This window comes from Scyliorhinus torazame, chromosome 8 (assembly GCF_047496885.1).
Source record: "Scyliorhinus torazame isolate Kashiwa2021f chromosome 8, sScyTor2.1, whole genome shotgun sequence".
In the NCBI taxonomy this organism is placed as follows: Eukaryota; Metazoa; Chordata; class Chondrichthyes; order Carcharhiniformes; family Scyliorhinidae; genus Scyliorhinus; species Scyliorhinus torazame.
The window spans coordinates 54996776-55013892 of NC_092714.1; the positions used below are offsets into that span (position 1 = coordinate 54996776).

The 17117-nt window shown below is 50.1% G+C and overlaps 1 protein-coding gene across 1 annotated transcript in view; it reads left to right on the forward strand.

Moving 5' to 3' along the window:
- The window catches only part of LOC140428856 (uncharacterized), a 176601-nt gene extending 165712 nt beyond the window's left edge, over positions 1–10889 (forward strand). Inside the window, exon 7 of the mRNA XM_072515510.1 lies at positions 9208–10889. Coding sequence (XP_072371611.1) covers positions 9208–9335 — 128 coding nt within the window. The 3' untranslated portion in view covers positions 9336–10889. The remainder of the gene's footprint in view (positions 1–9207) is intronic.
- Positions 10890–17117: the final 6228 nt, after the last annotated feature.

Consider the following 17117-nt stretch of genomic DNA (forward strand, 5'->3'; position numbering starts at 1 on the left):
GTCGAGAGCGATGCATCAGACGTCGTTGTGGCCGCCACCCTCAACCAGGCAGGCAGACCCGTGGCATTCTTTTCCCACACCCTCCACGCCTCCGAAATTCGGCACTCCTCCGTCGAAAAGGAGGCCCAAGCCATCGTGGAAGCTGTGTGGCATTGGAGGCATTACCTGGCCGGCAGGAGATTCACTCTCCTCACTGACAAACGGTCGATTGCCTTCATGTTCAATAACACACAACGGGGCAACTATGAGATTTTGTATCACCCCGGTAAGCTCAACGAGCCCCCCGATGCCCTATCCCGCAGTACATGTGCCAGCGCACAAGTGGACCGACTCCAGGCCCTACACGATGGTCTCTGTCACCCAGGGGTCACCCGGTTCTTTCACTTCATAAAGGCCCGCAACCTACCCTACTCCATTGTGGAAGTCAGGGTAGTCACCAAAGACTGCCAGGTCTGCGCGGAGTGCAAACCGCACTTCTACCGGCCAGACCATGCGCACCTGGTGAAGGCTTCCCGCCCCTTTGAACGCCTCAGCATGGATTTCAAAGGGCCACTCCATCTCCTCCGACCAAAACACTTACTTCCTTAACGTGGTCGATAAATACTCCAGATTCCCCTTCGCCATCCCATGCCCCGATATGACGTCTGCCACAGTCATCAAAGCCCTCATTAGCATCTTCACACTGTTCGGTTTCCCCGCTTATGTCCACAGCGACCGGGAATCCTCCTTTATGAGCGATGAGCTGCGTCAATTCCTGCTCAGCAAGGGTATTGCCTCGAGCAGGACGACCAGCTACAACCCCTGGGGAAACGGGCAGGTGGAGAGGGAGAACAGGACGGTCTGGAAGGCCGTCCTGCTGGCCCTACGGTCCAAAAATCTCCCGGTCTCCCGCTGGCAGGAGGTCTTCCCCGACGCCCTCCACTCCATCCGGTCGCTACTTTGCACTGCGACTAATGCAACCCCCCATGAACGTCTGCTTGCCTTCCCCAGGAAGTCCAACTCCGGAGTTTCGCTCCCAACGTGGCTGGCAGCTCCAGGACCCGTTCTCCTCCGCAAGTACATGCGGCTCCACAAGGCAGACCCGTTGGTCGAGAGGGTACAGCTACTCCATGCGAACCCGCAGTACGCCACGGCGTACCCCGACGGCTGCCAAGACACAGTCTCCCTCAGAGACCTGGCACCAGCTGGTTCCCCCCCCCCCCAACTGCCCCGGCGCCACCCATCCTCCCCCCAGCGCACCTCACCACAGCTCCCCCTCCAGGACATTCCGTCCTCCCCTTGGTCCCACCCGGGGTTGAAGATGAGGACAACACGCTCCCGGAGTTACCGGCGACCAAGCCGGCGCCTGCATCGCCACCGGGACTGCGGCGCTCACAATGGAGCATCAAGGCACCCGACCGGCTAAATTTGTGAACTGTACACTTTAAAAATGCTCACATACCTGTAAATAGTTTTTCCACCACCCCTGCTGGACTCTTTTTAACAGGGGGTGAATGTGGTAGTCACCACTGTTTGTATATATTACGTATATGAGAAGTAATACGGTAAGGCTCCTGTACTACAGGTACGGGGGTAGATCCCTGCCTGCTGGCTCCGCCCAGTAGGCGGAGTATAAATGTGTGTGCTCACCGAGCTGCAGCCATTTCGGCAGCAGCTGCAGGAGGCAACACATCTCTGCTTAGTAAAGCCTCGATTACTCTCGTCTCGTCTCGTCGTGATTGACAGTGCATCAGGCCCATTCGCCACTCTATCCACGTAACCCCACCTAACCTGCATAACTGAACAAATTATATCCTTTGACTGTGAGAATCACAATGGTGCATTATCCCTCCTTGAGCCAGAGTACTTCAGTCACCTGTTCCCATAGTTTAGAATCTCTTCCATAAACCCTTTTACTTCCCTGTAACACCCTCCTTATAATTCATTTCTTTCACTAAGCTATGGATCACCCCTCCAGGGTCTTTCTTTCACTCAGCATTCATCTTTTTTCTTTACATTTCAAGGGAAATGTTTTGGGATATTTCAATTAAACATAATTGCCTTTTCAAAGGGCATTCATTGTCCTTACTCTCCAAAAGGCCTAGACATGAGCCTCAGACATGGTGAAGTCAATGCATAATGAGGTGATAGATATTTGTCAGAAGCCTTTTATTAAAGAACAACATAATCAATTATCCAAACTGTTATTTGCACTTTATTGTAAGGAAGAATACAAGCGTTCTCTGGTTCCTGGTTAATATTTATGTCTTAACCTACATTACGAAAATCTAGTTATTGTGTGGGCTGAACGTGGGGAGGCCCACGAACCATGTTCACTTGTTCTGGGCAAGTCCAAAATCGAAGGGGTTCTGGCAGGGGTTCGCGGGCATAATATCCGAGGTGCTGACGTGGTCCCGAGTCCAGAAGTGGCAATGTTCGAAGTGTCGGAAGACCCGGGAATCCAGCGGCGAGAGAGGCCGATGCCCTGGCCTTTGCCTCGCTGATAGCCCGGAGGTGGATTTTGCTTGAGTGGAGGGACTCAGAGCCACCGAAACCGGGGGGGGGGGGGGGGGGGGGGGGGGGGTGAGCAGACTGGCAGAGCTCCTTGGGTTGGAGGAAATCAAGTTCGTCTTGAGAGGGTCAGTCGATGGGTTTCCCCGGAGATGGAGGCTGTTCATCGACTTCTTCAAGGAGAATTGAGGTGTCAGCAGAGGGAGGCTGGGGGGAGAAGGGGGGGGGGGGTAAAGGGGTTAAAACAAGGAAGATAGGACGGGAGAAGGGGAATGGCTGGGGGGCTGGGGTGTTTGTTAGCTAGTTATTTATTATTGATGCTCCTGTTCGTTCTTGCTCTTGTTTTTGTTTGTATTTACTGTTTATAGAAATGCCTCAATAAAAATGCTAAAAAGAAATCTAGTTATTATCACCTTCCTTTATTTGGGATCTTGCTGTGCAGGATAGCTTGACTAACCTTTGCTCCAATTCTTATTTAGCCACTCCTCCTGGTCTATTTGGCTGATTTTTCACCTCAAGCAAGTCCTTCGACATTCCTTGCTAAAATAATCTCTGAGCCGTGCATTCCTTCTTTGAAAAGCAGGCCACCCTCCCGCAATAACCCTCCTGAACCTAGCTGAACTTACAATCACTTTGAGCAACCTGTGTTTTAACTCCAGAAAATGGCAAAGTCAGCAGATTGCACCTGAATTCGGGGGTAGCACGGTGGCGCAGTGGTTAGCACCGCTGCCTCACGGCGCCAAGGACCCGGGTTCGATCCCAGCCCCGGGTCACTGTCCGTGTGGAGTTTGCACATTCTCCCTGTGTCTGCATAGGTCTCACCCCCACAACCCAAAAACGTGCAGGGTAGGTGGATTGGCCCCTTAACTGGAGAAAAAAAAAATTTTCACCTGCATTGTTAACTTGCTATTTCTCTCCGTACGTGCTGATCCACCTGTTGCATTTTCTGTCCTTGTTTCTGAATTTGTGCATTCACAGCTTTGGCTTTTTATTTTCTTTTAATACGATTGACTTCCTTCGGATAAAAGTCGCTGTTGTGGGAATCCACATGGATCCCAGCCAGGCCTTTCCTTTTGGAATTGAACATTTCTTTAAAACTCCTCATTCCAATTCCTACTCCGATACGGTTCCTGACCTCTTCCTTTGTTACATTGATGACTAAGTTGATTATGCTTCACCCGCTCTCTCTGTTCTCAGGGGTTGCATTCACTGTGCTAATATTCCAATTCTTCATTCTTCATGTTTACATGCTCCATCTCAGAGTCCTTGGATAATATTTTCTCCACATCTAACCGCTTCCTATTAAGCAGTTTGCAGGCTATTCAACATATTGAAGAGAACAAACAAGAACAAAGAAAATTACAGCACAGGAACAGGCCCTTCGACCCTCTCAGCCTGCGCCGATCCAGATCCTTTATCTAAACCTGTCACCTATTTTCCAAGGATCTACTTCCCTCTGTTCCCTGCCCGTTCATATATCTGTCTAGATGCATCTTAAATGATGCTATTGTGCCCGCCTCTACCACCTCTGCTGGCAAAGCGTTCCAGGCACCCACCACCCTCTGCGTAAAAACCTTTCCACGCACATCCTCCTTAAACTTTCCCCCCTCTCACCTTGAAACCATGACCCCTTGTAATTGACACCCCCACTCTTGGAAAAAGCTTGTTGCTATCCACCCTGTCCATACCTCTCATAATTTTGTAGACCTCAATCAGGTCCCCCCTCAACCTCCGTCTTTCCAACGAAATCAATCCTAATCTACTCAACCTTTCTTCATAGCTAGCACCCTCTATACCAGGCAACATCCTGGTGAACCTCCTCTGCACACTCTCTAAAGCATCCGCATCCTTCTGGTAATGTGGTGACCAGAACTGCACGCAGTATTCCAAATGTGGCCTAACCAAAGTCCTATACAACTGTAACATGACCTGCCAACTCTTGTAGTCAACACCCCGTCCGATGAAGACAAGCATGCTGTATGCCTTCTTGACCACTCTATCCACCTGCGTTGCCACCTTCAGAGTACAATGGACCTGAACTCCCAGATCTCTCTATACATCAATTTTCCCCAGAACTCTTCCATTGACCGTATAGTCCGCTCTTGAATTAGATCTTCCAAAATGCATCACCTCGCATTTGCCTGGATTGAACTCCATCTGCCATTTCTCTGCCCAACTCTCCAATCTATTTATATTTTGCTGTATTCTCTTACAGTCCTCCTCGCTATCTGCAACTCCACCAATCTTAGTATCATCTGCAAACTTGCTGATCAGACCACTTATACCTTCGTCCAGATCATTTATGTATATCACAAACAACAGTGGTCCGAGCACGGATCCCTGTGGAACACCACTAGTCACCTTTCTCCATTTTGAAACACTCCCTTCCACCACTACTCTCTGTCTCCTGTTGCCCTGCCAGTTCTTTATCCATCTAGCTAGTACACCCTGAACCCCATACGACTTCACTTTTTCCATCGACCTGACATGGGAAACTTTATCAAACGCCTTACTGAAGTCCATGTATATGACATCTACAGCCCTTCCCTCATCAATTATCGTTGTCACTTCCTCAAAGAATTCTATTAGGTTTGTAAGACATGACCTTCCCTGCACAAAACCATGCTGCCTATCACTGATAAGTCTATTTTCTTCCAAATGTGAATAGATCCTATCCCTCAGTATCTTCTCCAACAGTTTGCCTACCACTGACGTCAAGCTCACAGGTCTATAATTCCCTGGATTATCCCTGCTACCCTTCTTAAACAAAGGGACAACATTAGCAATTCTCCAGTCCTCTGGGACCTCACCCGTGCTCAAGGATGCTGCAAAGATATCTGTTAAGGCCCCAGCTATTTCTTCCCTTGCTTCCCTCAGTAACCTTGGATAGATCCCATCCGGACCTGGGGACTTGTCCACCTTAATGCCTTTTAGAATACCCAAAACATCCCCCTTCCTTATGCCGACTTGACCTAGAGTATTTAAACATCCATCCTTAGCCTCAACATCCGTCATGTCCCTCTCCTTGGTGAATACCGATGCAAAGTACTCATTAAGAATCTCACCCATTTCCTCTGACTCCACGCATAAATTCCCTCTTTTGTCTTTGAGTGGGCCAATCCCTTCTCTAGTTACCCTCTTGCGCCTTATATACAAATAAAAGGCTTTGGGATTTTCCTTAACCCTGTTAGCCAACGATATTTCATGACCCCTTTTAGCCCTCTTTATTGCACGTTTGAGATTCGTCCTACTTTCCCAATATTCCTCCAAAGCTTCATCAGATTTAAGTCGCCTAGATCTTATGTATGCTTCCTTTTTCATCTTAGCTAGTCTCACAATTCCACCCGTCATCCATGGTTCACTAATCTTGCCATTTCTATCCCTCATTTTCACAGGGACATGTCTGCCCTGCACTCTAATCAACCTCTCCTTAAAAGACTCCCACATTTCAAATGTAGATTTACCCTTAAAGAGCTGCTCCCAATCCACATTCCCTAGCTCCTGCCGAATTTTGTTATACTTGGCCTTTCCCCAATTTAGCACTCTTCCTTTAGGACCACTCTCATCTTTGTCCATGAGTATTCGAAAACTTACGGAATTGTGATCGCTATTCCCAAAGTAATCACCGACTGAAACTTTAACCACCTGGCTGGGATCATTCCCCAATACCAGGTCCAGTATGGCCCCTTCCCGAGTTGGACTATTTACATACTGCTCTAAAAAACTCTCCTGGATGCTCCTTACAAATTCTGCTCCATCTACGCCTCCAACACTACATGAGTCCCACTCAATGTTGGGGAAGTTAAAATCTCCCATCACGACCACCCTATTGCGCCTACATTTTTCTATAATCTGTCTACATATTTGTACCTCTACTTCACGCTTGTTTTTGGGAGACCTGTAGTAAAGTCCCAACAGTGTTAGTGCACCCTTCCTATTTCTTAGCTCTACCCATATTGCCTCAGTGCTCGAATCCTCCATCGTGCCCTCCTTAATCACAGCTGTGATATCATCTCTGACCAGTAATCCAACTCCTCCACCCCTTTTACCTCCCTCTCTATCCCTCCTGAAGCATCTATACCCTGGGATATTTAGTTGCCAATCTTGCCCTTCCTTCAACCAAACCTCTGTAATACCACTATTTAGTTTCCTTGTGTGATTTATTGATTCTCTTTTTTAATCTTCCTCTTTTCCCCCCTGATTTTCCTAACCTTATTAAGGTATCCGTTATATTTCAATCTGCCGATCTTGGAATTGTTAATCCCAGAAACATCTTAGTTCTCTTCTTCCTTTACAGATGTTGATTGTCTTATTGCGTACTTACAGCATTTTGTTTTCACTTCAGATTTCTAATTGCAGTTTTTTCTTATACTGTTACTATTCAGTACAGTACACTGGGTACACACATTACACTGTGTACACACATTACACTATACACTACATTACAGTGTGTACACCACAGTACACTGCGTACGACACATTACACTGTGTACACACATTACACTATACACATTACAGTGTGTACACCACAGTACACTGCGTACGACACATTACACTGTGTACACCACAGTACACTGTGAACAACACATTACACTATGTACACCACATTGCACTGTACACTACATTACACTGGGTACACACATTACACTGTGTACACACATTACACTATACACTACATTACAGTGTGTACACCACAGTACACTGCGTACGACACATTACACTGTGTACACACATTACACTATACACTACATTACAGTGTGTACACCACAGTACACTGCGTACGACACATTACACTGTGTACACACATTACACTATACACTACATTACAGTGTGTACACCACAGTACACTGCATACGACACATTACACTGTGTACAACACATTACACTATGTACACCACATTACACTGTACACTACATTACACTGTGTACACCGCATTACACTGTGTACACCAAATTACGCTGTGTACACCGCATTACACTGTACACTACATTACACTGTGTACACCGCATTACACTGTGTACACCAAATTATGCTGCATACACCACATTACACTGTGTACACCAAATTACGCTGTGTACACCACATTACGCTGTGTACACCACATTACGCTGTGTACACCACATTACACTGTGTACACCACATTACACTGTGTACACCACATTACACTGTGTACGCCACATTACGCTGTGTACGCCACATTACGCTGTGTACACCACATTACACTGTGTACACCAAATTACGCTGTGTACACCAAATTACGCTGTGTACACCACATTACGCTGTGTACACCAAATTACGCTGTGTACACCACATTACGCTGTGTACACCACATTACGCTGGGCGAGATTGTCCGATCCGCCGCCGGGTCGGAGAATCGCCCGGGGCTGGCGTGAATCCTGCCCCCGCCAGTTGCCGAATTCTCCGGCACTGGATATTCGGCGGGGGCAGGAATCGTGCCGCGCTGGTTGGTGGGCCCCCCCCCCCCCTCCCCCGCGATTCTCCGGCCCGGATGGGCCGAAGTCCCGCTGCTAGAATGCCTGTCCCGCCGGCGTAGATTAAACCACCTACCTTACCGGCGGGACAAGACGGCGCGTGCGGGCTCCGGGGTCCCGGGGGGGGACGCGGGGCGATCTGGCCCCGGGGGGGTGTCCCCACAGTGGTCTGGCCCGCAATCGGGGCCCACCGATCCGCGGGTGGGCCTTTGCTGTGGGGGCACTCTTTTCCTTCTGCCTTCGCCACGGTCTCCACCATGGCGGAGGCGGAAGAGACTCCCTCCACAGCGCATGCGCGGGAATGCCGTGAGCGGCCGCTAACGCTCCCGCGCATGCGCCGCCCGGAGATGTAATTTCCGCGCCAGCTGGCGGGGCACCAAAGGTCTTTTCCGCCAGCTGGCGGGGCGGAAATTAGTCCGGCGTGGGCCTAGCCCCTTAAGGTTGGGGCTCAGCCCCCCAAGATGCGGAGGATTCCGCATCTTTGGGGCGGCGCGATGCCCGACTGATTTGCACCGTTTTGGGCGCCGGTCGGCGGACATTGCGCCGATACCGGAGAATTTCGCCCACTGTGTACACCATATTACACTGTACACTACATTACACTGTGTTCACCTCATTTCACTGTACACTATATAACACTGTCTACACCACAATACACTTTGTACACCACATTACACTGTGTACACTACATTACACTGTGTAAACCACATTACACAGTACACTAAATTACACTGTACACTACACTACACCGTGTGCACTACATTACACTGTATACACCCCATTATACAGTATACCAAATGGCACTGTACACTACACCGTGTGCACTACATTACACTGTATACACCACATTACACTGTATGCACCACATTACACTGTGTACACCAATTGCCCTACACTACCAACATGGTCAAAATCCTGGAACTCCCTCCCTAACATCACTGTGGGTGTACCTACACACATGGACTACAGCGGTTCAGGAAGGCAGCTCACCACCATCTTTTCCAGAGCAATTAGGGATGGGCAATAAATGTTGTGCTAGCCAGCGACCCCTCCCCCCACCACAACAACCCCGCCATACACACACATCCCGTCAATGAATTTATTTCCCTCCCATTTTAAAGCAATCTCTTTGCACTGAAGTTGGCATTATTTATGTGCTGCAACCATTGCTGTTGTTTTGTCTATTGAACTTCTCTGAGAAATTTCCTGTTTGGTTCGTTGCAGAAAAAATGGTTTCATCATCAAAGAAAACAGCCGTGCCTGAACGTGACCAAAGTGCGAGAGAGCAACCGAACGCTGATGATACTGTCATCTACTCACTGCTTGGTCAAGTGCACCCTTCGAATGTATGAACTGACACACTGTTGAGTCAAAGACTGTAAATTGCATTGTTCAAAATGTTCAAATGTTCCTATACAGCATTTTGAAAATATCCTTTTCCCTTCCACACAAATGGAAACTCTCTTTTGAGCACAATATTTGTTGGCGTAAAAATGCTACAGCAGCACGAGGCCTTTTATTGTTTCCTGAGTGTGGGCCACACAACACTGCCGACTGTACCCCAAGCACCATCCGTGCTGAAAAAAGGTGCACACCATGTGCCGAATGCTGGGAATGGATGTTATCCTGACATGAAAAGCCGTAACCTCCTTGACCACCCATGTCAGGACGTTCTTTTTCTTCCTGATTTGCTGCCACGTCTGTGACACCAGACGACGGATCATGTGATTCCACTTTGTCTTCAGGGTGAGTCCGGAGGGCTTCGTATCCCACCCTGGGAAACATTGCCCCCCTCCTGTAATCTACCCTGAGTGACCGGAGCTACCAGTACAGGATCAAAGGCAGAATAACTCTTGCTTGGCTGTTGAGACATCCTTTCAGTGTTGAAAACTGGTTTTCTTTCTGGTATGATTACAGGTGCACAGCCTTCCTTTATTTAAAAATAAATACATTTAGAGTACCCAATTATTTTTTTCCAGTTAAGGGGCAATTTAGTGTGGCCAATCCACCTAACCTGCACATCTTTGGGTTGTGGGAGTGGGACCCACGTAGCCACGGGGACAGAATGTGCAAACTCCACGCAGTGACCCCAGGCCGGGATCGAACCCGGGTCCTCAGCGCCGTAGGCAGCAGTGCTAACCACTGTGCCGCTGTATCGCCCACAGCCGCCTTTGAACAGACAGCGAACCTTTAAGAGGAGCAGTCTGCCTGGATCATGTAATTAGCTAAGCATGCTGCTTGTACAGCGGCTACAGGTAGATTGGCTGACAGAGAAGCAATGCTGGAGTCACACAGGCTAATATTAAAATCTTTCAGATGAGGCAATAAACAAAAATGGCATCATCCCAATGTCGATCTGCATGGATGCAGGCAGTTGTGAAGCATGTATCATGATCTCCAAACCCATTGATTGGCTTCAGTAAATTTCTAACATTTTACGACCACTCAGTCAGACACATTGAGAATTTTTAAGCCTTGGCTTTTTCCTGCCAGTTAAAACCTTGCATATCTAATATCATGTTTGTAAATCTTTATTGCGCCCTCTCCAGTTCCTCTATATTGTTTTTTATAAGCATGACACATACTGCCCATACTACTCCAAGTATGATTGAACCAAGGTTCAATACAGGTTCAGCATAATTCCACTATTTTCCAGTTTTATCACATTTAAGACCGTATTAATCTGTGTCACTTCTTTCAGTGATTTGTATTCCCTACTTTCCTCTACCCTTTTTAGGCTTCTATTTTTCAAGTAATATGTGGACCTCTTCGTCGTTAATGTCAAGATAGGTCACAACCATCCATGTTGAAATTCATTTGCCAGTAATATGCTACTTCTGCACGTTTGTTAATGTCTCTTGTAATTTGTTACAGTATTGGCTACACTGAGAAGTCTAGTTTCACATTAAAATGATATAACAAAACATGAGCACGCCATCGTCTCAATAATTTGCTACTCTTTTGTGTTGCAGTTTTCCCATTCATAACTGGTGCGTATTTTAGATCAGTTACAAATGAGACTTTGGTTTATGGTTCATGATATAATTACATTCACCTTGATGTGATTTCCAATCAACATCCAATGTTCAACTCTCTCGTGTCGACTTCCCTTGACAACACAAATCAGAGTTTTCAATAAGTCACAAAGCTTTCTCAACGCTGGAAGGAGAAGAATCGTAGGCCAGGTTTTGCAGTCTGTTGTGCAGCGATGGCGCACCAATGATTTTGAATCATACTCACCTACCTTTCATGATCCTCATGGTGAAACCTTCCTTGTCTTCAGGGAGAGTTCCCAGCCAGCATTGGTTTCAGGCTCAGCGGCTTCATGTAACGCCGGTGAAAGCAGCAGGCAGTTATGGGCGAGCCTTCCAATCACTGCTGCATCAAAACTGTATTAAACAGACTGCTGCAGTAAAGAGGCATTGGAAAAGCAGATTCAATAGACATGATTCGTTTTACAAATTTAAACATGTTTTTAGATGATCCTATAATTTTGATCAGTTAAATCACTTTGAAATGTGATATTTTCAAAGTCTGATAAATAACGCTAAAGAAGTCCTAGACTTATCATTTCAACAAGACTATCAGATTTTTAAAATGTTTGTGTTATCGTTTTAACTTGTAAAGGAGCCTTTTTGATGTGAACCCCTCACTAAGTATCTGCTAACTGAGAGGAGGCTCCTTACACCTGGAAATGGCAGCACAGTAGCACAGCGGTTAGCACAGTTACTTCACAGCTCCAGGGTCCCAGGTTCGATTCCCGGCTTGGGTCACTGTCTGTGCGGAGCCTGCACGTTCTCCCCGTGTCTGCGTGGGTTTCCTCCGGGCGCTCCGGTTTCCTCCCGCAGTCCAAAGATGTGCAGGTTAGGTGGATTGGCCACGCTAAATTGCCCCTTAGTGTCCAAAATGATTGGGTTATGGGGATAGGGTGGAGGTGTGGGCTTAGTTAGGGTTCTCTTTCCAAGGGCCGGTGCAGACTCGATGGGCCGAATGGCTTCCTTCTGCACTGTAAATTCTTTGATCTGTGATCTATGAAATATCAAGTCCTAAATTGTAAAGTTTAATTGATTCATAGTGGGCATTTGGCTGGTTGCTTGGCCCACTATGAATTTTTGATTAGCTCACTACAGTCTGTACACTCTGGAAAGTGTGAGGCCTCTCTGAGATCCAGATGCAGTGATCCCTGTGTGACAACCAGATGACGAGCCAGAAGAGGCACTGGAGCTAACTGCCTGTGTTATGATATCCGGGCCAGAAACCGGACGAGACCCCAACAATTTTTTAATTTGTAAACTGCGAGGAATGGATACTTTGCCCCAGGAGGGATTCCACTGACAACTAGGGATCTTTTATATCAAAACCCAAACTTTATTATTAACACAGAATTTACCCCATTAACATCCAAGATAAACAGCTTTTCAATTAACAGTTAAACAGTCTAAAAAAAATTAAAGAAAGGTCTTTGAGCTTACTTTCCCACCTATTTCTAAACTTTCAACAAAGCAAAATCCACACACACAGGTCAAATGCCATTTATTTTAAAAGTTAACACTCAGTGGCTTATAGATTTATTCACAAAGTCCTTGGGAGAGAAGCTTTCAGAAGTCTGAGAAACACACCTCCTTGCCTCAGAATCCAGAGCAGAATTCCAAAAATGAAACTATAAATTACAGGGCAGGGCTGAAAATGAAACTGAAAACAGAGCCAGCCCCTCCCATGAAGATGTTGCAGTCTGCCTAGCTGTTAATCACAGTTTTAGCAGACATATAGGGTGCGATCTAACCAAAATACAGAGTCCGTTCTGGGCTGATTAACGGGGTCATTCCCGATGCTATGAGCACCAGGAACGACCCCACTATCTAACAGCATTCTGACTTGTCTTCGTGCCCCACCGGGGAAGGCGGCCCAAGGCTGCACATAGTGTCATTTCCTGCACGGGGGAGCTCTGCGAGCAAAGCTCCTCATTGCAGGGAGAGATCGGGACGCTATTTTTAAATCCCAATCTCTTGGCCCACCGACGCAACCCCTAACCCCCCCCCCCCCCCAACACCCCAATTCACCTGGCCCTCAGGCCCCCCCCACATACCATCTCATACGGGCAGGGCACCCTGGCATGGCACAATGCTACCTGGGCACCCTGGCAGTGCCAGGCTGTCACTCAATTGCCTGGGAAACAGCCCAGGTACCATTCCCCCTGCTCCCCATTTGTGGGGACCAGTAATGAATGGTGCCCGGCTGGGGTTTCCTCAGCGAGGCCGATAGATGCCGGGTGGCCAATCGTTCCGGCATCAGTGAGGCTCAGTGGGACAGATTGACATTCCTGGATGGACGTTGGTTGCAAATGAATTTGCTTTGCCTCTTACTCTCACAAGCTTGATTCCACCATCGTAAATTGAGGATATTCATGGAGTTTGCATCTCCTGTTAGTTGTTTGATTCTTCGAAATGTTGGTGGTAAATTAAGCAACTAACAGGAAGGGGTGGTTCCAGGTGTGGTGATATGCATATGCATAGTAATGTATATAGTTAGATATACGACCTCCGACCAGCAGGTGGTGACAGGAATCCACCATGTGACTCCAGAGATCGGCAGTTGGGAGTAAGTCATATCAGAGGACAGTCGCATGAGAAGCAGCTGCAGGAGAATTCACTAATTGTTACCGTTTATATCTTAGTTTCTTTAGTTATCTTTCCACGTGTTCATTTTGAACTATCTTACTAGTCAAGAACTAGAGGTTATGTGTGCATTTTATCATGGCCACAACACAGAACATATCACCAAGGACGCCTTTATCCTCAACAATAGTGAGGCCCACATGAGAGTCATTTAATTTTGCACCACCATCTTGTTCTCCAGTATTCACAGATAGGTTCCAGCCTGCAAATGTGACAAATGTCACAATGGTCTCTTCATTGCCAAACAAAGATCACAGTGCAGGATTCTAATCCTACGAATGTTATTCCTGTATAGGAGAATATACAACGAGCTGGATTCTCCGGTCGCCGACGCCGTAATCGCGTTTGGCGAACAGCTGCAGAATCCAAATTCCCGATGAAATTGAGGCGGCGCTGCTTTCGCGATGCTCCACCCCCTCCAAAGCAGCGTACGCCGCTCCATGTTTTGACCTGATTGGCCGAGTTCCCTCCCGGCCGAATTCCCGACGGCATGGGACATGTGCGGTCTCATCCGTCAGGATCTCGGTGTGGTGGCTGCGGACTCAGTCCAGCACCGACACCGTCGGGGGAGGGCCGATCCATGGGCAGGGGGGAACATATTCGGGGTTGGGGGCACTGTGATGAGGCGGTCCGGCGCACGCCAGCCAGTTGAATGGGGGGGACTATTTCGCGGGCCGGGTCCACGAGCGGCCTGCGGCATGAAAGACGGCGCGGCCGCTGCAGGTTGCCACGCACATGCACGGCCACGGACCCGGCAATTCTCCCGTCCGTATCGGCAGCGAGAGCCGAGTACTCTACGCTGCCTCCCTGCTAGCCCCCAGCAAAACGGGGAATCAGTGCCCGTTTTGCGCCAGCTTTCGTGGCGTAAAACGCCACCGTTCCCACGTGGACGTGGGGAAACAGCCCCAGAATTGGAGAATCCAGCCTAACATTACAAGTTCTTACTTTGGGAGGGCTATAGCTTCGCCTTTTCTTAATAATCATGCTTCTTCAAATCAAGTTGCCCGGGTGCTGTTTTCAAATCGTCCATAGAATCCTTCAATGCAAAGAGGCCCATCGGGCACAATTCCCCCATCGGGAGTCTAAGTGCCGATGCCGGAGTGAAAACCGGAGTGTTTCACTTCGGCGTTGAAACCCGCTCCCAGCCCCCTTTTCTCCCGCCCCCGGGAGGCTAGGAGTGGCGTCAAGTCATTTACGCGCGTCCTCCCCGAGGCCGCCCCGCAAGAAGATGCCGGATGGATCTTGTGGGGCGGCGGAGGAAAGGAGGTCCTCCTTCAGAGAGGCCGGCCCGCCGATCGGTGGGCACCGATCGCGGGCCAGACCCCTTTTGAGGACCCCCCCGGTGCAGGAACCCCGCTCCCTCCCCACAGGCTGCCCCGCCCCCCCCCCAGTGCTCCCGCGCTGTTCCCGCCGGCAGCGTGGACGGCGCTGACGAGAACCCGTCGTATTGGGCAGGCCGCTCGGCCCATCCGGGCCAGAGAATCGCCGATCGGCCGTTGCAAACGGCGATTCTCCTAGCGGCCAGCCCTGATTCTCGCCTCGCCGGTTTGGAGGGGGGGTGGGGGAGAATCGCGTGCGGGCGTCGGGGCGGCGTAAGAGGACACGCACGGTGCCCCAGCGATTCTCCCACCCGGCGTAGGGGGGGAGAATTCCGCCCATTGTGTCTGAACCTAGCCTCCAAATGAGCACTCTGCCTGGGCTGCTCCCCCACTCTCTCCCTGGGCTGCTCCCCCACCCTCTGACTGGGCTGCCCCCCACCCTCTGCCTGGGCTGCTCCCCCACCCTCTCCCTGGGCTGCTCCCCCACCCTCTCCCTGGGCTGCTCCCCCACCCTCTCCCTGGGCTGCTCCCCCACCCTCTCCCTGGGCTGCCCCCCACCCTCTCCCTGGGCTGCTCCCCCACCCTCTCCCTGGGCTGCTCCCCCACCCTCTCCCTGGGCTGCCCCCCACCCTCTCCCTGGGCTGCTCCCCCACCCTCTCCCTGGGCTGCTCCCCCACCCTCTCCCTGGGCTGCTCCCCCACCCTCTCCCTGGGCTGCTCCCCCACTCTCTCCCTGGGCTGCTCCCCCACCCTCTGCCTGGGCTGCTCCCCCACCCTCTGCCTGGGCTGCCCCCCCACCCTCTGCCTGGGCTGCCCCCCCACCCTCTGCCTGGGCTGCTCCCCCACCCTCTCCCTGGGCTGCTCCCCCACCCTCACCCTGGGCTGCTCCCCCACCCTCTCCCTGGGCTGCTCCCCCACCCTCTCCCTGGGCTGCTCCCCCACCCTCTCCCTGGGCTGCTCCCCCACCCTCTCCCTGGGCTGCTCCCCCACCCTCTCCCTGGGCTGCCCCCCACCCTCTCCCTGGGCTGCTCTCCCACCCTCTACCTGGGCTGCTTCCCCACCCTCTCCCTGGGCTGCTCTCCCACCCTCTACCTGGGCTGCCCCCCCACTCTCTCCCTGGGCTGCTCCCCCACCCTCTCCCTGGGCTGCTCCCCCACCCTCTCCCTGGGCTGCTCCCCCACCCTCTCCCTGGGCTGCTCCCCCACCCTCTCCCTGGGCTGCTCCCCCACCCTCTCCCTGGGCTGCTCCCCCACCCTCTCCCTGGGCTGCTCCCCCACCCTCTCCCTGGGCTGCTCTCCCACCCTCTCCCTGGGCTGCTCCCCCACCCTCTCCCTGGGCTGCTCCCCCACCCTCTCACTGGGCTGCTCCCCCACCCTCTCCCTGGGCTGCTCCCCCACCCTCTCACTGGGCTGCTCCCCCACCCTCTTCCTGGGCTGCTCCCGCACCCTCTCCCTGGGCTGCTCCCCCACCCTCTCCCTGTAACTTTGCACATTGATCATGGCCAATCCACCTCACCTGCACATTTTTGGACAATTGATATCTTCTACAGTTTGCGTCTGTTCCCTGTATTAGGTAACACTTTACGATGGAAGCGTATTTCTAAGTTGAAAGAACACGTTCAGCTGCAAAGATATTTAGTGATGTGTTGGGTACTCTGGATCTGTGGAGACTGCGTTTACCTTAGCAGTAACATAGACAGGCTACCAACACTTGTAATAGAACAACTCTGTTTTATTTAACTGAGAGCTGTTAAACATACTTGCACTGTGGGTCGACACTATGTTAGATTGACTGAAGACCTATGCCTAACCTGACCAGCCTATACTGCTAGCACATGGTGGATGTTTGTCCTACTGACTGCGAGCTCTGTGTGTCTCAGAGGCTGCATCCCGAATGAGCGGGAAAACTAGTGCCCACTGATTTATAGTGACCGTGCCCTAACTGGTGATTGGCTGCTGTGTTGTGTGTGTTGATTGGTCTTGCAGTGTGTCAGTCAGTGTGTGTCTCTTCACCATCATATACTGATGTGTATATTATGACAATCCCCCCTTTTCTAAAATAAATGTGTGTTCATGGCAATAAATAATGCAGTATGCGAGCATATTTACAGGACTATGTACAGAAACTCTAAGATATTTACG